The 21,948-nt window shown below is 40.4% G+C and overlaps 2 protein-coding genes across 6 annotated transcripts in view; one reads left to right on the top strand and one right to left on the bottom strand.

Moving 5' to 3' along the window:
• The window catches only part of Dcaf17 (DDB1 and CUL4 associated factor 17), a 31,819-nt gene extending 10,235 nt beyond the window's left edge, over positions 1-21,584 (bottom strand). For 2 of the 3 annotated variants that reach the window (NM_001398928.1, NM_001177688.2), the window contains exons 1-10: positions 21,195-21,533; positions 20,738-20,841; positions 17,276-17,366; positions 13,525-13,661; positions 11,853-11,931; positions 9,364-9,453; positions 6,761-6,865; positions 6,390-6,495; positions 3,091-3,233; positions 1,208-1,317 (exon numbers count right to left, since the gene is read on the bottom strand). In NM_001398928.1, the coding sequence (NP_001385857.1) occupies positions 1,208-1,317; positions 3,091-3,233; positions 6,390-6,495; positions 6,761-6,865; positions 9,364-9,453; positions 11,853-11,931; positions 13,525-13,661; positions 17,276-17,366; positions 20,738-20,841; positions 21,195-21,320 (1,091 nt within the window). In that variant the 5' untranslated portion in view covers positions 21,321-21,533. Of the gene's footprint in view, positions 1-1,207; positions 1,318-3,090; positions 3,234-6,389; positions 6,496-6,760; positions 6,866-9,363; positions 9,454-11,852; positions 11,932-13,524; positions 13,662-17,275; positions 17,367-20,737; positions 20,842-21,194 lie in introns of those variants that run through there. The other variant, XM_063284357.1, reaches the window with a different exon arrangement.
• A 135-nt stretch (positions 21,585-21,719) lies between these two features.
• Mettl8 (methyltransferase 8, tRNA N3-cytidine) overlaps positions 21,720-21,948 on the top strand; it is a 130,903-nt gene continuing 130,674 nt past the window's right edge. For 2 of the 3 annotated variants that reach the window (NM_001399514.1, NM_001399513.1), the window contains exon 1: positions 21,724-21,941. The gene's annotated coding sequence lies outside the window, so the exon portion shown is untranslated. Of the gene's footprint in view, positions 21,942-21,948 lie in introns of all 3 variants that reach the window. The other variant, XM_063284403.1, reaches the window with a different exon arrangement.

The following is a 21,948-nucleotide window of genomic DNA, read 5'->3' as shown; positions in this document are numbered from 1 at the left end:
GTAACCAGGTAATATTATAAACCAACAGATGAGTTATCTCAATTAGTGGCAATATAAAAAGGGGTTTATCTTTTAAAACCTGGGGAAAAAGCCAGGCTGGGTAGCACAAGCCTTTTAGCATTCAGGAGGCAGAGGCACAGAGATCTCTGTGAGTCTGAGACCATCCTGGTCTACAAAGCAAATTCCAGGATAGCCAGGATCACACAGAGATCCTGACTAAAAAAAAAAAAAAATTTTTTTTTTTTTTTTTTTTTTTTTAGATTTCTGGCATGAGACAGATGAGAGGTCTTGACTGGGCTGGTATACAGACTGGGGTGAGAAGGGTAGAATATTTCCAGGTTCGAATCACGGAATAACTAGAATCAAACAGACAGAAAACTGTGTGAGAACAAAAGACCTAAATACTGAGGATAAGCTGCAGTTAGTGGAAGTATGGGTAAAAGGTAAAACTTTGAGACTATTGTGACGTCAGGGAAGTCAAATGAAGACCATTTTAAAGAAGAAGGTCAGCAGAAAGCCAACAAACACTAGACCATCAGTCAGAACAAACACAAATCATCATCTTTGTTTGGGGGGTAACTGAGACTGAACCTGGGACCTCACGCACTCCAGGCAAGTACTGTACTTCTGAACTACATCTGCAGGCCCTTTATATTTAGAAACAAGGTCTCACAAAGTTGCCCAGGCTGGTCTTGAACTTGCAATTTTCCTGCCTTGGCCTTTTGGGCAACTGAGATTTCAGGAGTGTGCCACTTGGCTCAGCTATCTTCTTTCTCACCAATCCTAAGAAAATTCAGACCCAGTGTGGCACAGTCCTGTAACCCCAGTAGTCAGGGCACAGAAGCAGAATGACTGTCAGTCCAAGTCTAGCCTGGGCTATACAATACACAATACTTGCAGCTAATATGAATTACCCAGCAAATCCCTAAGAAAAAACAAAACAAACAAAACTCAATGAGGAAAGAATAATCAATAATTTCCTTTCATTCTTTCGTATGTCATCTGTCAAGCACCTTATGTGTAAGACTTACAAACAGCACAGGTAAAGCTAAAGAACAAACCAGACTTTGTAGACAATAGTCTCACAGGAAATTCTCCACATGGGTAATTGTTTCACAGAATTACAATGGTTTCAATTGAAAACAACAAAGCCAATAAACACTACAAAAATTGCTTTTAATTTTAAAGTGATAAAAAAAATGCTTACTTGACTTGATTTGGGCCAACGTGTATTATTCTTCCAGAAGCATCAGGGTGGAAATAGATCCAGTCAGATTCTAGTGAACAACATTCCATTTCCTGGATTCCATTTTTTGCCTGAAGTGGAAAAAAATATTCAGGATGGAGATGAGAAGGGTAAATAATTTTCCAAATATAACCCTTTGGTAACTAACTCACAGGTACTTGAAAGAAAATCTAAGCAGCTGAAGTGAGACATGTGTGAGGACCAAATAAGCATTTTCAGTCAGAGTTGGCATAGATTTGCTCTGTGCCATGCAGCATTCCTTAGTTACGGTTACAACACTCTAAGCTACTGTATCTCACGTGTGCACTTTGTGTTGGGTACTGTAGGGAATGCTGCATTTGATTTTAATAAAACCTAAAGCAAACATCAACCCCATTTTATTGCTTCTTAGCCACAGACTGACACATAAACAGAACAAATATTAGCCCAGTGTTTGGAACCTATTAAGCAGCAGATCTGACGCCAAAGTCCACGAACTTTCCATTATTACACTCATGCAGTTCCCTACAACTTCCTCCTCCCAACCCTGTCTACAACTACCTGTCAATCAGAAGAGGAGGTAACACTCACATAAGCACGTAACCAAACCAAGACTCTCTGACACAGGTCACATACTCTCCTTGACTAAGTCAAATATTAAACTCTCATATCTGATTAGCATTTAAGACAAGAATAGTCTTACTCCAAAACCTGTAGGTATGCTTAGATATTAAAATAAAGGAAAAAGCCAAGTGTGGTGGTGCACCCCTTTAATTCTACCACTTGGGAGGCAGAAGCAGGCAGAGCTCTGTGAGTTCAAGGCCAGCCTTGAACAGACAAAGTAAATTTATCTGACATAACAAGAGATTTCAGAATAAACTACATTAACTCAGCACTACAAGCCAAGAAGAGGACCACAGTATGGGTCAGGAAGGGGTAAGAATCTTTGTTTGGGGAACAGAAGCAAAGTGAAGGAAGAAAATCTATGTCTGGCCATGCTAGACCTCAACAAATGATTAAATGGAAAAAAAAATCAATGAGAAAAATCATATTTTGAAAGAATATTAAGATGAATTTAATGAGTAGAACTTTTGCTGTTTTGCCATGAACCACTTCTTCCTGTGGCGCCAGAAGCAACTTGAGGAACCCTGACAATGCGCCACCTCAGCGCCGACACTGTGAGCCCCATCTGGTTCTGCTCTCTTCAAAATCAACAACACATTCCACAGCCATTTCAGAGGCAGCCTAAGCCTATTCTAGCAACAGTTCCCACGGTGGCATCGGAGAGACATTTTCCATCGGAATCCTGCAACAGAACTGTTAGCAACAAAACCCTTCACTATGTACGGTGACACACAGCCACAGTCCCAGCATCTGGGAGGCAACGATGGGCGCATCAGGTATTGAAGGGCAGTCTTGCCTACATGCTGAGTCTGAGGTGAGCCTGGGCCACACAGTGCCTAGCACAGAGCTGGGGGCTGTGAGGGAGAGAATGAACAAGAATCCTTGGTGCTCTAAGACCTTTCAAACAGTTGTTTTAAGATTCTGGGTGACAAACACTATTTCCTATATTCTCTGTATTTTAACTTGTTTACAACTGCTGGGTGTGGTGGCACATGCCTCTAATCCCAGCACTGGGGAGCAAAGCAGGAGGATCTCTGAGCTCCAGGCCAGCCACCACTACACAGAAACCCTGTCTAAATAAAGAAATGAATGAATGAATGAATGAATGAATGAATGAATAATACAAACAGTTCCCAAATTAGTGAAAAGGTAATTCCTGGATCTATAGAGCTACTAGAAGAGTAGAGAATAAAAATTTATAATATAAATTTACTGCTGAAAAGTTGATACTCATGAATTACCAGGGAATTATCTTTAAGGGCACAAATATGGAAAACTCCCTTTTGTTTCTTCTTATTAGGCGTGATGATGTAGTGCCAAGGATGGCCTCCAATCTGAAATGCATTCTCCAGGGATGAAACTTCAAAGAGTGGAGGTGGTGAGTCTGTAGGGATGAGCAAGAGAAATTTATTAGCTTCTCATTTTGGGTGGACTTGCACCATTCATTAACTAGGTTCAACCTTTCTTGGTACATATACATAATTTACGAAGTTCCATTAATGAAAAATTACTATGTTTGAGAGAATAAACTGTAGTCAGAAAAGAGAACAGAAAGCAAGTAGAAACCAAAGTGGGGCTGTAAGCTAAATCTCTAGGCATGTATTTTGGTGAGAATGTGTGGCCTCCATGTGAGCAGACAAAAAAAAAAAAAAAAATTAAAAAAAAGGAAGCTAAAGGTACTTATCGAGGGGGCTTAGGAGGCAAATACATAATAAAAACTACAGCCATCACTGAGGATCTATGTATAAGACTCTGGGTTAGCCATAATATCAACTCCCTGAACAATCGTAGCAGGTAATCAGGTCTAATAAATCTTTAAAAAGGCAGAGAGACCTTCCATATCACAGGCTAACAGCACATTTTACAACAGCTGTCCTGTGTTACATTTCTTGTATAAAAGCAACATTGGTCTGAATGGATACAACCAATTAGAATGGGGTCTGGCACAGGGGAGCTCTCAGTAGAATAGAGACCACTACTAGTCTTATTCTCAAATAAGTTGGTTTTATCCAGTTTTATCCAATCAGTCCCTTGGGGATGGACATCAAAGGGACTGTTGGGGCTTTCTTTTCTCCCTCTTTGATCTCAATCCTAATTATAATATAACAGATGTGCTCTAGCACTGTAAGGAGGCACTGCAGTGAGGTCGCCATGTCTTTGTGGCTGTACATACAGTTCACACACAGGCTCTTGATTTGTGTTTCCAGCTTGAGCATCTTTGGTTTATAAAGCCACTTGTCTTAAAGGGGTTCCTCTCAGAAAAGACCGTTCACACGGGGGTTATATGGGAAATGGAGATATGTGCTACGTTAGGGCTCTTATTACTTCTGAGTGCTCTACACAGGAGTAAATGAATAATGAAAAGTAACTCCCAAACAATGTGAGGAGACAGTGAACAGGTAGAGATATAGACATATCAAATATATTTTATACTTAAAAAAGCTTTTAAGAAGATGAAAATATCTTTAATAAACAAGGTTTTTCAAGCAATAGGAAAATATTAATATTCTAATATGTCAAAGGGCACGTGTCAGTAAATTATGAAAGAAATTCAAACACCATGTGATAATAAACTCGTATTCGGTTCCCGGCATTTATAACTATCTACAACTCAAGTTGCAGAGGATCCAGCAGCCTATTCTGGCCTCTGCTAGCCCCAGACATGCACACAGTGACTTACATACAGTGGACAAGATTCTTTTGTTTTTTTAGGATTTTATTTATTTATTGTATATATATGTATGAGTACAATGTAGCCATCTTCAGACACACTGGAAGGGGGCATCAGAACTCATTACAGATGGTTGTGAGCCACCATGTGGTTGCTGGGAATTGAACTCAGGACCTTGGCAAGAACAATCAGTGCTCTAAACTGCTGAGCCATCTCTCCAGCCCAGCAGACAAGATTCTTAAGAGAGCTTTGTGGGCATGCTGATACTGAATACAGGAGGTATTTCTGAGGTCATAAAGCTGCCTAATTCATTTAAAAATGAAACCATTTTAAAACATTTATTTTGAACTTCATGGATAGCTTAATTGGTTATACTGGGCATTCTTCCTAGTTTATATAATTGCCATTTGCCACTAAACATTCTTTTCCTTTCTTGCATCTTTCTCTTCTTTTTCTTAACCTATTCTATTTGTTGACTATGTAATGGTAATTGATGATAGAAAAAATTCTGTTTTATTCTGCCTCAATTAGAAAAACTTTTGGAGTTTTACCTAAAAAAATGTTTATTGGTTAGAAATAGATGAAAATGTTCTCAGTAGAATGAGAAGTAACTATTAATACATTAAGACTAGAGACAGGGGTTGGGGATTTAGCTCAGTGGTAGAGCGCTTGCCTAGGAAGCGCAAGGCCCTGGGTTCGGTCCCCAGCTCCGAGAAAAAAAAAAAAAAAAAAGACTAGAGACAAAAATACTATGATAAGTGGCTTATTTAACCAGACTGCAATCATCAAACTGTCACTGGATGTCTGAGAAGAAAAGGACAGAGGGCAGCCATCTCTATAGAGTGCAGACAACAGACACTCGAAGGTCTGCTGTCTCCACAGAGCACAACAGACACTCAAGCCTGTATTTCCTTAGACAGATGACCTCCCCCATCATTCAATTATATTATTCTATAGCAGAAAATAATTTCATAGACTACATTATTATTTTGCCTTTTTTCTCCCTTTGGGACAAGATCTCATGTAGCTCAGGCCGAAATTCAATTGTTGGCTTTTTACTAACTTACTGAATTATAGTTGGGGTGATTTTTGTTTGCTTGCTCTCTTTCTTTCTTTCTTTCTTTCTTTCTTTCTTTCTTTCTTTCTTTCTTCCTTCCTTCCTTCCTTCCTTCCTTTCTTTCTTTTCTTCCTTCCTTCCTTTCTTTCTTCTTTCCTCCTTTCTTGAGGGAGTCTGACTATGTCAGACTCACTATGTAGACAAGAATGACTTTGAATTCCTGATCCTCCTGCCTCCACTTCCCAGATGCTGGCACTTTCGGGATGAGCTACCACATCTGGCTCAGTAAGTTAGTTAAATACAGAAAAGTTTTTTCCTATCTTTACAGAGTCATGTATATCTTTCCTTTTTATTCTCCTGAGGTCTACCTTTAAGTAGCACAGCATTAATATTTCCTTTGGAAACACTATCCTTAGAAATGAGCAGATTTAACAAAGTTAAAACCCTAAGCTATAAGGAAGCTAGGAAGGTGTGAACTGGTGTGACTCATCATTTTCCAGACAATGAAGTTGAGGACCAGAATGGCTCAGCATCTTCAGACCTTCATGTCAATGAATGGGTAGAATTTTGCTGACATTTACTCAACAGTAAGGTATAATGTCTGTGTGTGTGTGTGTGTGTATGTATGTATGTATGTATGTATGTATGTGGAGAATAGAATAGAATCTTTGAATCTATTTATATATGTCCTGTATGGAAGTAAAATGAGTCAGCGTATAGTCACAGAGAAAATTGTGGACACTTACAATGCAGAACTATTTATATGAGCACTTACTTTCTTGAGGAGAAAAGATCCTGCATAGCAGCCATACCTGTGATTTTAACATTACAAGGAATGCCAAAAGGAGCCTCTCCTACAGTCCCAGTAGTCCCGCCCTGACTGCATGCACACCCTAAGTCAAGTTTCTGTTGCATGAACTAAAAACAAAACAAAACAAAAATGGTGGCTTTAGAGCCTATTTATTTGCTGTCTGGAAAGAAAAATAACATTTACATGTACATGACAGAGAAAATGTCTTTTATCCTCCCCACCCCTCTTGCAAAGGTTACTGTGTCTTTTTCTGTTTCTGTAACTTGTATAATTGAAAACTATACGAGTACCCGAGTTGTTAAAAACAGTAACAAAACCCACAAAACACACAACAAAAAGCTTTGAGTCCAATCCCACTGTGCTTTCCCCTACCTGCTCGATGATGGCTTGGAAGCTGTACAGCCTGACTAGTCCTGAGCTGTACATCACAATCAGGATTCCATGTGACAAGGTAGCATCTGTGACGTTCTCGAAAACCTAAGAAGAAAGGCAGATAGCACCTAAGAAGGGATCAGACAGACAGAAAGCTAATCCTCTCATCTTCAAAATGTCTCAATTCCCTGCTTTAAATCCAGGTCCTGTGCTGCCTCACATTAAGATTTAACTAAATTGTTATTAGAGGTAAGAGTAAGCACTGGATCTTCAGGCTGGAGCATCAACAGAAGCACTGTACACAAGGCTCCAAACAATGTGTCAGCATGCACGTGCTGTATAGCTTTGTCAATACGCATAATTACAGATTCTGCTTTTCATAGAATAGTGTATACATGGAGGTCATGTAATTTTAAATGAGTGTTTATCAGGTATATCCAATAGAGACTCGTTATTTACACACTAGAATGTTCTTCATAAAGACATATTTTAAGAGGCAAAAAGATTGGATCATGGAAGGTAATTATAAAAGAAATGGCCAACTGCAGATTTGCGTGCATGTGTATGTGCATGCTATGTGTATAATGCACATATGTGTGCAGGTAGGTAAGTGGGTAAGCCCATGCCTATGTGTGAAGTACAAGAGGAGGACACTAGGTGTCCTGTTCTACCACTGCGCACTTTATTCTCTCTTTCTGAATCTGGAGTTTTCCACTTGTGCAGCTAGACTAGCTGCCCAGCAAGCCCTGGGGTAAGCTCTCCTGTCCAGTACTGGGGTTTCAGGTACCTGTGGCCATGCCTGGACTTTATGTGGAGACTGGGATCTTAATTCACATCTTCACGACTACCCAGCAAGTACTCTACACCCACTCATCTCTCTAGCTCCCAACTCCAGGTCTTCTTCACCACTGCTATGTTCTTCAATTTCTAACAAGGTTTGATTTCTCAACAGCATAAAAAACCATAAAGACCAAATTCCTTCAGACATTTATCTAGAGTAAGGTTTTGGCTTATTGTTCCCTACATGCTCTGTCTTTGAATCTTGTGATTCTACACAGCTCTGAGAAGTAACACAGTGCTGCACCTATGCTCATATTCAACAAGAAGCAAGGCAGGCATGCCTGTTTTCACAGCACTGAAAGGAGTATGGAGGATATAACAGCCATTTCGACTTCTATTCAGTCAGTGAGGATACACCATGGTAATAAGTAGGGTAAGTACACAACTGCTCAAGGGCCTCACCCCTGTGTGCTCACTCCGGTACATTCAGTAAGTGAAAGACATGCTTTAATCCCGCATTACAATAATCAAAGCCAAATCCCTCAACTGATTATGCTGGACACCCAAGAGTACACAGGGACAACTTTGACTTTGCCAGTCTTTTTGTGTTTGTTCCTGCTGGAGAATGTAATACAATATAATTACTTAATCCACACGCATAAAGAAAATGATGAAATTACAAGTCGGGCTTTGTCATTTTCATAGAAAGATAATTATGGTTTGCTTTGAGCTGTGTAGCTCCTAGCTTTTTAATTCCCTACGTCTGGGTCTACAGTTTGAAAAGAAGTATTTGGGTAATTCAAACATTTTAAAATTAGTAAGTAGCTGTTCAACTTCTAATAGAATACATTATTACCATGTCTTAAAATACTTAAAAAGTGCCTAGTATAAAATAAACAATAAGTGATAACTAATATTATTCTTTAGTTTGTAAAAGCATTCAGAATAGGAAATGTTTAAACAGATTTGTCTTATTTGGTAGGGAATATTAGTGGATTCTCAAGATCTTGTCTTCTTTAATAGTTTAAACGTTTAAAGACTAGTAGAAAAACTCCCAAGATAATTTTCTACAAAGTAAAAATTTTTTTTAAAGAATGATTATTGAGTCTTTTACTCAGTTGAAATTTGGCCCTCTTTCCCTCCCAAGAACTCCACAAATTAAGATAAATGTGAACATAATAAAAACCCAAACTGTATGAATTAGACAGATTATATATCCCATTACAAGTCTTGTTTATTTGCTATAAAGCAAGTTCAAGAGCTGTACCTGCAAGTTCGAGAGCTGTACCCTGTAATTAAAATGAGACATTCTGTTGAAGCTTCATGATCATTTTAACAAGCTTTGGAATTCTTCCTTTGAAAAAAATTCCTTAGGCATTTCATAATTTTATAAAATAGTAGTTTGTTGATGACCACAGGTTTTCCAACACTAAAAACACTAACCACCCGAGAGGCATAAAACGTGCAGGAAGCCAAGGAGAGGGTTATGCTTCTTCCCAAGTCAAAGGTTCTCATTTGACATGAAATAATACACATCAGTAAACATTTCACAGACAGGAGAACATTCCCAATCAAAACCTCTAATAAACAAGTAAAGATAATACTCCTAATTGTCAATAAAATACTGCAATTAAGTAATTGCAGTAATGGCAGTGCACACCTTTCATTCAACACTTGGGAGGCAGAAACTGGTGGGCTTCTGAGCCCAAAGCTAGCCTGGTTCACATAGTGAGTTCCAGGTTATCCAGGGCTTAGTAGTGAAATTAGGCATTATAAAAACAGAGAAGAGAGAAGGGAGACAGGGAGGAGAGGTCCGTTCTCACCTTTCTGTTGATCTCTAGAATCCCTACAAGGGAAAAGGGCAGGACCCGGAACACGGCGAGGTACAACAGAACAGGAGGCTGAGTGCCTGCCTACAAGATAACAAGAAAATTACCGGCAGCTCTCCAAAGCTCTCAGAAACCACTATCTTCACGAGTTCAAAATACCCATCTGTCCCAACGTTCAATTATACAGAACTTTTCATGAATTGAGAGTTTACATCGATTTAGACTGAAGCTATTTTACCAGTGAAGGAAACACACTTAAAATGTTTACTAATCCTCCAGTACTATATATATATATTATATATATATAATATATATATATAAACACTACAAAGGGAAACGAGTATTTCTCACCATCAAAATGTGCTGTATTTGTACTGTGAACCGGAGTTCTGGTAATAATGACGCTAACCAAAAGCATAGTGTTACTATGGTCATATCACTGATAAGACTTACATTGGTCTGATTGTACTGAAGACAGACAGTATGCCAATAAACACTTGAATGACTTATCAACTTGAAGAAAAGTGATCCTTTATTTTGAAGAGCAAGTTTCCAACAATTTATTTCCATTATGAAATGCAAAATAATCTATTTACTTCTTTAGTAAAGAATTCAAGGGAGTATCTAGAATTTAGGAATGGCTTGAGCAGAAATAAGGTTTGACTATCAAGACTATCAATCAAAAACCACAAAAAAAGTAAAAATCCAAAAACAGAGTGTGATGTTTAAAGCCCCAGAGACCTGCCCTTCAAAGACACATACTTTTACTTAGCTAAGATCCGTGCTCCTTCAACCTAAAGGTAGGCATAATTTGTGTACCTTAACTAAGAATAAGAACTACTGCTTGTTGGCTAGAGATTGTAGGAACACAGTCTTGAATGCGGAAATGCTTACAAGACTTAACATTATCAGGTGTTAAGTAAGAACCTTAATACCTGACCATGCACAGTTAATCGGTGTTCTTCAGGTGGCACATTAGGCTAGACACTGCTCCAATCCTCAGGAAATGACTTACTTTCTTACAGTCTTTCATGTTTACGCAATGCAGCCAGGGTATGAAAAGAAAGCGACAGTACACAGTAACTCTTTCTTGGTTGTACCTCAACAGTGTGAGAAGAGGCCCAAGAGATCCCAATTAAAGGCATATGGTCATGCTATTGATATGAAGATGTAGAAAACATTTATAAAAAACCATCATAAAAGTAAGTTTAGATCTGGCAAAATGGCTTGGTGGTGAGGTTTTTTGATCCCTGAAACCTACCGAGTAGAAGGAGAAGTGACTCCTGCAAGCTGTCCTCCTCTATACGTATGCTGTGACATGTTCCCCGAGCCCCAGACGCATAGATAGATTAGTGTAACTTAAACATTGTTTAATGACGTTTAAAGACCTAACCAATAGCTTATTTGGCTCAGGGGCACACATAAAGACAGAGAAGGCAGATAAGAGGAACAAAATGTAGAGGGTGAAGGGATGTGCTGCTGTGTTGATAAGGGAGCACCTGATGTGTTTATTTAAATAAGGTAAAAAGAGAGGAACCATTCAATTGTTAAAAGGCTCAATGAGGTATGGGAGCACATACCTGCAATCACAGCGTTTTGGCAGGCAGAGGCAGGAGGATCTCGGTTTGAAGATAAACTAGGCTACACAGCCAGACTTTGCCTCAATAATCAAAACCAAAACATAAAATACCCCAAATGAAACAGCATTCAAGAATTCTAAGTAGGGGCTGGGGATTTAGCTCAGTGGTAGAGCGCTTACCTAGGAAGCGCAAGGCCCTGGGTTCGGTCCCCAGCTCCGAAAAAAAGAACCAAAAAAAAAAAAAAAAAAAAAAAGAATTCTAAGTAAATTACCTGACAGTCAGTGTTACAGGATATTTTTAAGGATATGTTAAACACTATGTTTTATATTAAACACTAGGAGGAACTTAAATACAGATATTACCAAAAAAAAAAAAAAAAAACCCCAAAAAACTCCCACAAAATTGTTGCTTATTATAGTTGTTTTTTAAAAAATACATTCTATTCTGAGATAAGAACAGAATATCTCTATGAAAACAAAATCTGTATTTTATAAAAATGTTCAATAAATATTTTCTAATCCGTTATCAACAGAAATAAGTTTCTAGATAGGTAGTTCTAGGCTTTATAAGGTCTAATAAATTCTGGGTCATGCTTTTTTTTTTTTTTTTAAATAGGGTTTCACAATACAGCCTTGGCTGGCCTGGATCTCAGAGATCTCTACAAGTGTGGGATCAAAGACTTGCACCACTGATCGGAGTCTGACCGATTCTGGATGATTCTCTAGAGAGAACAGCCAAGGGATGTAGCTGAACACTAGAGCACGGGGGGCATGCATGGATCAATCCCCAGGACCCCAAATAAATAAGTATAAAATAGAGAGAAGCCCATATCAAGTCTGCTTAAGTTTAACAGCACTGGCTTTCACAGTGTGCAACCCCAAGGACTGTGTGGTGGCTGCGGACCTGCCGAGCTGCTGCAGACCCTTTGTTCTGAGCCGACTTCACTGCAATGACCTCTTGAGGAGTGTCCCAGCTCAGGTACCTTTGAAGGAACAAAGAGGAATTTAATGTTTGGACCAGTCCCTTATACTCAAAATCAAAACATTATACTTTATTTACTCATCTACTGTTGTTGTTTACATGTTGTTTGTTGAGATGAAATTTGGCCTGTGAGTCTCTAGGTAGCCAGGCTGACCCTGAACCTGATGTTCTTTTGCTGAGCGTCTCCAGCGCCGAGGTGACAGGCATGAACCACCATGCTTGCCATACTATCTTAGAACTAAGGTTTTTTTTAATAACTTAAATTATAAGAGCAAAGTAATCTATTTTAAAACAAATAACTTTAATGATTTGCTCTAGATCCTTATATGGATACATTTCTACTTAAATTTTAATTTTTCTAGAGTCTTAAAATAATTCTCTTCTAATGAAAAAAAATCTGAGACAAGTCCTCCTATAGCCTGGGCCCTGACTTGTTCTGTTACTGAGGATAGCTGTGAAAGCCCATCTTCCTGGCTCAGCCTCCTAGGTACTGGAGGTTGATGAGCATCCGCTGTTGTGCGGGTTAAAACTTGGTTGAGAAGGCTGCAGAGGTGGCCCAGTGGTAGGAGCACTGGCTGCTGTTGCAGAGATCCAGGCTCAGTTACCAGCACCCACACGTGGTGGCTCACAACCATCCATACCATCCGTGACTCCAGTTCCAGGGCCCTCTTCTGACCTCCATGGCCACCAGACAAATGTGCATACACACACATGCAAGTAGAACACTCACAATAAACAAGTAAACGAACAGAATGAATACAGCTATAAAAACATGTTTAACCTAAGAGCATTCAAACCTCAGAAATAGCCAGGGCTGGGGTGCAGCTGAGTTGGGAGAGTGCTTGCCTAGCATGCACAAACCTGGCTTCAGTGCCAGTATGGAAGAAAACAAGTGCGATATGGGTGCCTGCAATCCCAGAACTTGAAAGGAGGAGGCAGGAATTCAAGGTCAGCTTGGAGCCAGTCTCAAAAGGCAAGCAAGTAAGCACACACACAAACAAAACACCCCCTACACGCTTGCACCCACAAACACACATACACAGACCATTCCGACTTAGGTTTATTTAGTTTAGTTTTTCTATGTAGCCCAGGCTATCCTGGAACTCACTGTGTAGACCAGGCTGGTCTAGAGTTCACAGAGGTACCCCTGCCTCTGTCTCCTGAGTGCTGGGATTAAAGGCGCATGGCATTACACTCCTTTCCAAATTAAAATGGGAGACATAAAATGTATTACAAATATTACTTTTACAAATTGCATACTCACATCCATTCTGAAATTTGCATGTACCTATAAACTAGGGGTTACAATTGCATTTCTTGGATTGTTCTAGAATGGGAACCGTCAGCCACCTACCTCTAACTACTTTGTGCTAATTACTTACTTGAAATACAAAGATAAATAACGTAGGTGACAAGCCTCAAATCTTTAACTAGAGCAAAGTAGAGAACAAAAAGAAGATTATAAAGAAACTGGGGTCATAAAATACATGAGGAAAACTGGGGACACAGGGCAAGACTGGAGAGAGCCTAAGATTTCCTAGGTCACAGGCCTCACATTTTTACAACACAATTTTAAATAATAATCTCACATTACCTGAATTTGCAATAGGAAGCAAGGTATATTTTCTCCAGGATTTCCCCTGTAGTTGCTGATATACGAAGCAGCCAATTATGAGCAGTCAGTGCTATGAGTGAAGATTTATAGTCTGACGGGTCAGGAAGTATTTCTCCCTAGAAAACAAACAAACAAAACCAGAGTGTAAACACAAATTGCTTAGCTATGAACAATCTGTAGTACTCTATGTCCAAAGAAAATGGCTAGTTACCTCATCAAATAAGTAAAGCACAAAAATATCAACTGCACAAATGAAGAAGGTGGGCTGTTGCGTTAGCCGTTCTTTGTTTTAATGCTTTTAAATTTTGCTGTCATTATCACTGTGTACACATGGGTGCATAAGCCACAGTGCACATGTGGACTGAGCTGTCTCCCCCACCTGGGTGTTTGTATGCAGGCTGGCCACATACGCAGAGATCTGCCTGCCTCTGCCTCCCAAGTGCTGAGATTGAAGCCATGCTCAGCTCTCCTGCCTTCCTGTGGGTTCTGGGGCTCAAACTCAGGCTGTCAGGCTTGCATCAATGGGAAGCAAGGGCCTTAAGCCACTGAGCCATCCTACTGGTACAGCTCTACTGCAGAAGTGAAAGAGGAGCAGAAGTGCTCATTTCAACTAGTAAAGTTCTGACTTGAGAAGTAAAATTAACGTGGCACTTGTTCATGTAAACCATGAACAGAGAAGAAGCGGCTGTTGACCTCTGCAAAGCTGTCTTCCCTCCCAAATTCCAGGGAAACAACCATTTGCTTTTAGTCGGCTTGGTTCCACTTATTTTTGTTGTTTCTCAGGCAGACCCTGGCAGTGCAGACTGTGAACTGGTCCTCCTGCATTCAGGCTGCTGCTGTGACTTTTAAATGTATTAGCCACTGATACTTAACTCATAGGCAATGACATGAATGCTTTTATACTACAATGACTTATGCATCATTTCATGTAGATCTTAAAGTTTTAAAATATCTACTATTCCTATTTAGCCCATTAGAGAGAGATTTGAAACAAGTATATTTTATAGATTTGAACTATTTTCTTAAACCAAAAGTGGCATTTCATATATTATTTCAGAAACAAAGCAAAAGAGTACTAATTTTAAAGTAGTTTTGCATTCATTATTAATAATACAGTGTTCCTCTGAGTTCTTCATTAAAAATGTTGTTGTTACTACAAATAAAAACAAAAACATTTAAGTGTTTATGGAATGAGAGTAGGTTAACTTTATTTTTCCAGGACTGCTTTATATTTTGTGTGCTTGAATTGGTATATTCAAACTTTCTCAATTAAGAAACCTATCATCTCTCTAATTCCCCCATCAAGAAAATAGATTAAAAGGCTTTAAATGGTTTAAGGCACAATTATTTACACCTTTCAGTTAAAGAGGAAAAAAAATAGGCTTCTAACTTTCTAATTTTTAAAAAGGAGGCTTCTATGAAAAGAGAGCAATTATAGGGGTGATAGTTAAAAAATTATAGCTTTATGGAAAAAGAACAGCCTAGAAAAGAAAAACATTAAATTCAGAATATCACTGCTCATGGCTTAGACAGTACTTTTGGTTACAGACTGGGAGTTCTCTTCTCTTACAAAGTGACCAACCAGACTTACAGACGTGGTTAACTCACTGTAGTGCTGGTTAAGAGGATTTCTTACAAACAGTGTTATGGAAAACTTAAAAAAGATGAATTGTCCCTCAAAAAAGGGCTGTGATTATAAGAGTTGGTCCGATGGTCTGACAAGCATTGTGCAGCTGGCAGTACTAGAAGCGGTGGTGTTAAAGACTGAGGAGGAGACTTGCAAACACCCTTGTAACTTTCAATCTCCCATATTTATTTTCCCCCGGACCAATTACTTCTAGCTTCTGTGGTCTCTGAATACTAACATCCTAAGGAAACAGTGTCTTGAAGGGTCCATGCCTGGGCAATGCTGGACTTTTGCTACTGTAGTTTTAATTTTTATACTATTATTTTCCTAACTACAGTCATAGGTGGAATTTATCTACTTTCAAAAACTCACATAATTGTTGTCCTCACAATAATTTTTTTTAGTACAGGGGTGGAATGATCTCAAACACTAAGGATGACTGTAAACTGCCTCATAGTGTTATAAAACTTTTAATCAGGTTTTATATTTCCAAAATTTACAAATGATCTCTAACTAAAATTTTTCATAATAATAGGGGCTGGGGATTTAGCTCAGCGGTAGAGCGCTTACCTAGGAAGCGCAAGGCCCTGGGTTCAGTCCCCAGCTCCGAAAAAAAGAAGCAAAAAAAAAAAAAAATTTTTTTTTTTCATAATAAATTGAACATAGTGATACATCCCTGCCGCCCGGCAGTCAGGGGTGGATGAAGTCCAAGGTTCAAGCTCATGCCAGGCTACACATCAAATCTTAAGTTAGCCTGGGCTCACACATGAGCCTGCTCAAAATAAATAAATGAATTCCAAATATTGATTAAAAATATTATATGTATGTATCTGTGTGTATGCATGTGTTTGCATGCGCTCGCACACACACACACACACACACACACACACACACACACACAGGAACATATGAGGAGGTCAAAAGACAACTTCTGAAACTCTGAAAGTGTGTCCTGGTGGCTGAACTCAGCTCATCAGACTTGGCAGTAAGCATCATTACCTTTCCAGCCTGGAATAATGTTTTTAAAAATAATTTTAATTTTATCCTTTAAATAATACACTAATAATGACTAGTTCTTTTAAGAAACTACTTTAAATACTTTAAAGAACATTGTGGAAGAGAGGAGAGAAAGGATACAAAAGCCAGAGGTTGTGTTTTCTATATATAACAGGACTTACACTCATGAAATCTCAACAACACTGCTGCCTAAACGAGACCTACACAATGACAGCACCAGCTGGCATCCCAACACGGATGGGGAAGCTCAAGAGGCCCCACCCCCTAGGTAAAGAGCTATAGGCAATTAATGGCTTCTAAGAGAGGGGAAACCAATCCTTGCCAGGGACCAGCCTCCTGGCAGGCTATCCAATCCCATCAGCCTAAACACATATACACATGAGCAACAGTAAATAGACTCAGTAGGTTCTATTTACACACAGCCTGTGTGTGTGTGTGTGTGTGTGTGTGTGTGTGTGTGTGTATGCAATAATCAAGACAAGGTGAGTGTGTGTGTGTGTGTGTGTGTGCAATAATCAAGATAAGGTGTGTGTGTGTATGTGTGTGCAATAATCAAGACAAGGTGTGTGTGTGCAATAATCAAGAAAAGGGAAGGGGTTGGGGATTTAGCTCAGTGGTAGAGCGCTTGCCTAGGAAGCGCAAGGCCCCGGGTTCGGTCCCCAGCTCCCCAGCTCCGAAAAAAAAAAAAAAAAAAAAAAAAAAAAAAGTGAACTAGTCTATGGGGGGAGGGCGGCAATGGGGGGAGGGTTGGGAGGGGAACACCCATAAGGAAGGGGAGGGGGGAGGGGGATGTTTGCCCGGAAACCGGGAAAGGGAATAACACTCGAAATGTATATAAGAAATACTCAAGTTAATAAAAAAAAAAAAAAAAAAAAAAAAAAAAAAAAAAAAAAAAAAAAGAAAAGGGGTGTGAGGGGTTGGGGATTTAGCTCAGTGGTAGAGCGCTTGCCTAGGAAGCGCAAGGCCCTGGATTCGGTCCCCAGCTCCAGAAAAAAAAAAAAAAAGGGGGTGTGTGTGAGAGTGTGTGTGTGTGTGTGTGTGTGTTGGGGGAGTTTTAAAAACCAATGCTCTATAAAGAAATCTCACCACTGGGCATTCCCATAATAAAGCATCCTCAATTTTTTCTGATTTGGAACATTTTGGCATTTCATAAAGTTTTCTTGGCTCTGATGCAACACTGGGGGAAAAAGAAAAAAAAAGGCATTATTATTATTATTATTACTTTTAAACCGAGGTGGTCTTTGCTCAGATTTGAGACATTTCTTTTACATGTTTATAGTCCCAAATTCCAACTTTCTATTGTTTTCCTAAGCTGCCCTTTTTTTTTTAAATCACAAATTCATGATACACAAACACAAGAAAAAAATGTAAAAAAAAAAAATCAAAAGAGATGGTTGGGCAGTTAGGAGCACTTGCTACTCTTCAGGAACTCAGGTTTGGTTCCTACGAGGCTCTGTAATTCCAGTTTGAGGGCATCCAATGGCTAGGGACCTTTTCTCACACATGTATATAAGCACAGATGCACACACATAAGTAAAATTAATAAAAATGATAACCACTTAAAACAAACACACATTTGGTTCATCTTCCAGATTTTCCTTATGTAAATAAAGTTACCTGGAAATTGCTTTATTAAATACTATTAAACTGAATTCTTAATTAAATCCTTAAACATTTACTGTAAATGTCTGTTGAATTCACTGAGTTTATTCTGTTGCTCTCAAGGATAATATATAGATTAAAAAAGGGTCCCATTATGTGTTGGCTAGTTTTATGTCAACTTCACACACACTAGGCTAACCAGAGAAGAGGGAACCTCAAGTAAGAAAATGTCTGTAAAGATCATACTGTAGGAAAGCCTGTAGGCATTTTCTTAATTAGTGACTCTGAGGGTACCATTGTGGGTGTTGCCATCCCTAGGTTGCTGGTCCTGAGTTCTACATGGAGCAGGTTGAGCAAGCCAGAGGGAGCAAGTCAGTAAGCAGCATTCTTCTATATCATGTTTGAGTTCCTGTCCTGATTTTCTTCAGGGATGAATAGTGATGTGGAAGCATAAGTCAAAAAAAAACCCTTTTCTCCACAGGTTTACTTGATCATGGTATTTCCTAACAGCAATAGTAACTCTGACTAAGACATATTGTTTTGAATGAACATTTGTGAATACAAAAAGAAACACTCTTTATGTCTACTTTATTCCTTCCATAAATATTAAATGTGTCTATTTCTACTATCATTGAACATCATATGTTCCAGCAACTTCAAGCTAGCTTGGGAAACATTTCAGGTGCTCTGTCAGCCCTGCCCCAGAACTACACTCATGCCCTCTTTACCTAAAAAGTGAAAACTGTATCCTTGATGCTTACTTTTGAAACAATCTTGCTATGGGTGCCCTGGCTGTCCCCAAGCAATCCTCCTTGCCTCAGTTTCCCTGGGCTGAGGCCACGGCCACTTACTACACCCCCAGCTAGTCTCTACTCTGACAACTACTGAGATGCAGTCATAGATCTCTTCTTTTCTTTTTAACTGATGAACTTTAAAGTTCAACTACTGAGAAGAGAAACAATTTCCAGGATGACATTTTATTCACCTCTGATATTCTCTCAGGAACTCAAAGGTTTAAATCAAAGTGAATGTCACGGGAGTGAAAGCAATCTCCTGCGATTCTACCTGTGGGTGCAACCCTCCTCAACAGCCTGGTGAAGAACGCCTGTATCATTTATCACTGAGACATTAATCAAAGCATTTTCTCTGACTGAACTTTTTAAAATCAAAACAACTGTCTCTGACTCGGGAAAGCAATGCACTGGGTATTAAATGGTGACAAAGAGTCACTGTTACCACTGCAAGGCAGATGCTTGGCATCAGGAACATAAGAGAGAACGTCCAGGTTGCCACTGCTAGAATTGGAGGCTTATAGACACTGCCTTCTGGGAAACTGATGGAATGATTAAAGGATAACCACTTAAAGCCTTTGGTTGTTGTCATAAAAGCAAACGAAGAAGTGTTTATTCCAGAAAACCTCCTGGAATTCAGTAAGAACAGTGGAAGTCCATGGTGCTTGAACCAGTCGTGGCTGCCATCTTTCTTCTAGCTCAACAAGATGGTACCACAGCTCTAAACTGTTATGAGAGAGTTCTAGGATCCTTCCCCCACAGCTCTGACTCGGAAGGCAAGCTCCAGAAAATGGGAAGGGTGACCTCATTTTCATCTAGCTCCAGCCATGTGTTTGTTGGGGCTGAGTCCTACGTTAGTACATTTGAAAGTCGGGGCTCCCATGGAGGCTCTACCTTGGGTATGACTACACTTCTCTTTGTAAGGTCCAGATTGGCCATATCTTTCTTCCCTGGCCTGAGTATTCCCTCCACCTGAACTGCTCAGCTTTTACTATTAGGGGAGTCCCTGCATCAACACCTGTGACCAATTCCATGGAGTTGGCTTGAAGAAGCAGGTCACGAAACAGCCCCTATAGTTCTTTCCAATAAAATTGACTTTATCTGCAACAGAGGCAGAGACAGAGACAGAGAATCTCAAGTATGTGTGCACTCTGTAAATCATTGAAGTTATAGCCAAGGGCAAATGGAGGGACTTGGGTAGATTCACTGGCACTAAAGGCTAAGTCGTAGATTGGGCAATTTGCCAAAGTACAAAAAATAGATATCAACTGGAGTCAAGGCAAACCTCAAAAATCACCAGTCTCTGACTTCTAGTTTCTGATCCAACAAGAAAAGAACTTAGATGTTATTTATCACTTCTGAGATAGCTTCAGCTGGTGCCCTGCCAGAATGAGGACCCGAGTTTAGAGTCCCTACCCCTAATGATTCCTGCTACTTGTAATTCCAGACCTGTGGAGGTGGGGACAGGCAAATTCACAGGGCTTGCTGGCCAGGCCATCTACTGGCATCCTAACTTCCCGGTCCAGTGAAAGGAGAACCTATCCCAACAAGGTGGTTGGCTCTTGAGGAATACTCCTGAAGGTTGACATACAGAAAAATGCCCTTAATTCCTACAGATGCAAAGGGAAAGATAAAGGGAGGCAATTCCATAATTTCTTAATCTAGGTAACGGGCATGGAAGCATCAATTCACTGTGACGTTCTGTTCGGCCTGACCTTGAATGGCTGGAGGCTGACTTAATAACTATTTATCTGCAGATACTATACTTTGGTCTGATTTTTTTTTCTCTTGGAAAAAAAAAATAAGTACTTCTAAAACAAAATACCCATCTCCTAAGCAGCATCTAATTATATCACAACCCCTTTTCTCGACTCTGATCTTTATACGGTATAAAACAGCAAATAGTGCTGAGAAACGTATTATTTCCCCTGTGCTATAATTTTGTGTGAAATAAGTATTTACAGAGACGAAACCGGTAACTTTAGACTTAATGAGTTTTTAAAATCACATGCATGTCCACCTAGTTTTATTATGGACTCATTTTTTTTTTTCATCTTCCTATTTCACTAAGCACTAAAGAAGCCACGTGGTTCTATAAAAACTACAGGTCAGGTGAATTACGGCAAAAAAAAAAAAATCATCACTAAGAATTTACCTGCTGACACAGCACCGGTAATTGTCAAAATATATTCTTCCTCTCTCATAGGCTATAGGTGACTTGGAATGAGTTGTCCAAACATTCTTAAATTTAGTACTCTCCTGAAAGATACAAAGAATTTCAGTTTAGGAAAGAACTCAGCCCCCTGCTATGGAACCATTTTAGGTGGGTAGTTTAAATCTACAGTTTTTAAGTACATTGGTTTTTTTCTTCTCCCTCCCATAGGTGTTGGTAACCTATGTTTTGAATAGATGGTTTGCAAGAAGGCAAAAGAAGCTTTTTAAAACTAGAGCCAGGCGGCGAACCTATGAGTAGTACCTATTTTCTAACACCCTAATTGCAGGATACGGATGCCCCTCCCCATGTATGACCCTCAAAGGGGAATCAGAGCGCGAAAAAACCGCTGCCCGGCAGGAGGTTGGACCCCGGGCACCCCGACTACGGCGGGCGTCACCTGGCACACCAGCGCCCGCAGGATGCCCAGGTTCGTCCTCTGCACCACGCCCGCGTCGCGTGTGTAGAAGCCCAGAGCACGGCGACTCAGCCTGGGGCACACATTGGCCTTCCGGGTCCGGCCCATGGAGGCTCGGGGTCCGCAGGGCCCTGGAGGGGCGCGCCCCTCACTTCCGCCAGGGGTGGCAGCCGCCACACCTGCGAGTCTCAAGGGAAGGCTGACGCCGGAGCACCGCACTGGGCACTCGGGACAGAGACCAAGAGGTAGCACCACAAGGGTTTGGAGCAAAGGAACAGAACCAACGGCGCCTTCCGGGCCCTTCCTTCTGCTCACGGGATTGCCGCTGCAACACGCAGTCCGCCGTAGCCACTCCCTCTCCCGGAAATGTAGTTCCCACGGTCTTTTTCCCCGCCCCCTGGCTTTTTCAGAACTACAATTTCCGTCAGGCAGAGCGAGGACTGGTTCGGGCCCCGCCCCGCCCCCAGTCCGCCTCTCCGGGCCCTTATTAGGCTGCGCTGTAGAGCTGCGCAGTGGGTAAGGTAGTCTTCCGGGCTGTACGCGGCTAAGTTGGAGAGACTTGGGGGCGCTGTGCAGCCGCTTGGTGGTGTAGCTTCTCCCGTGTGTCCTGCACCAAAGAAGCAGTCCCTTTCTGCCCTGGTGGTGGGACGCTTGCCAACCCCACCTTTACTCTACAAGGCTCTGGCCACGTGTCCAGAGGGGCGTTGTGTCCAGTGGGACCCTCCAAAGGTATGCC

Source organism: Rattus norvegicus, chromosome 3 (genome assembly GCF_036323735.1).
Source record: "Rattus norvegicus strain BN/NHsdMcwi chromosome 3, GRCr8, whole genome shotgun sequence".
Lineage (NCBI taxonomy): Eukaryota > Metazoa > Chordata > Mammalia > Rodentia > Muridae > Rattus > Rattus norvegicus.
The sequence above is the reverse complement of the archived record's forward strand: the minus strand, read 5'-3'. Positions and strand labels throughout refer to the sequence as shown.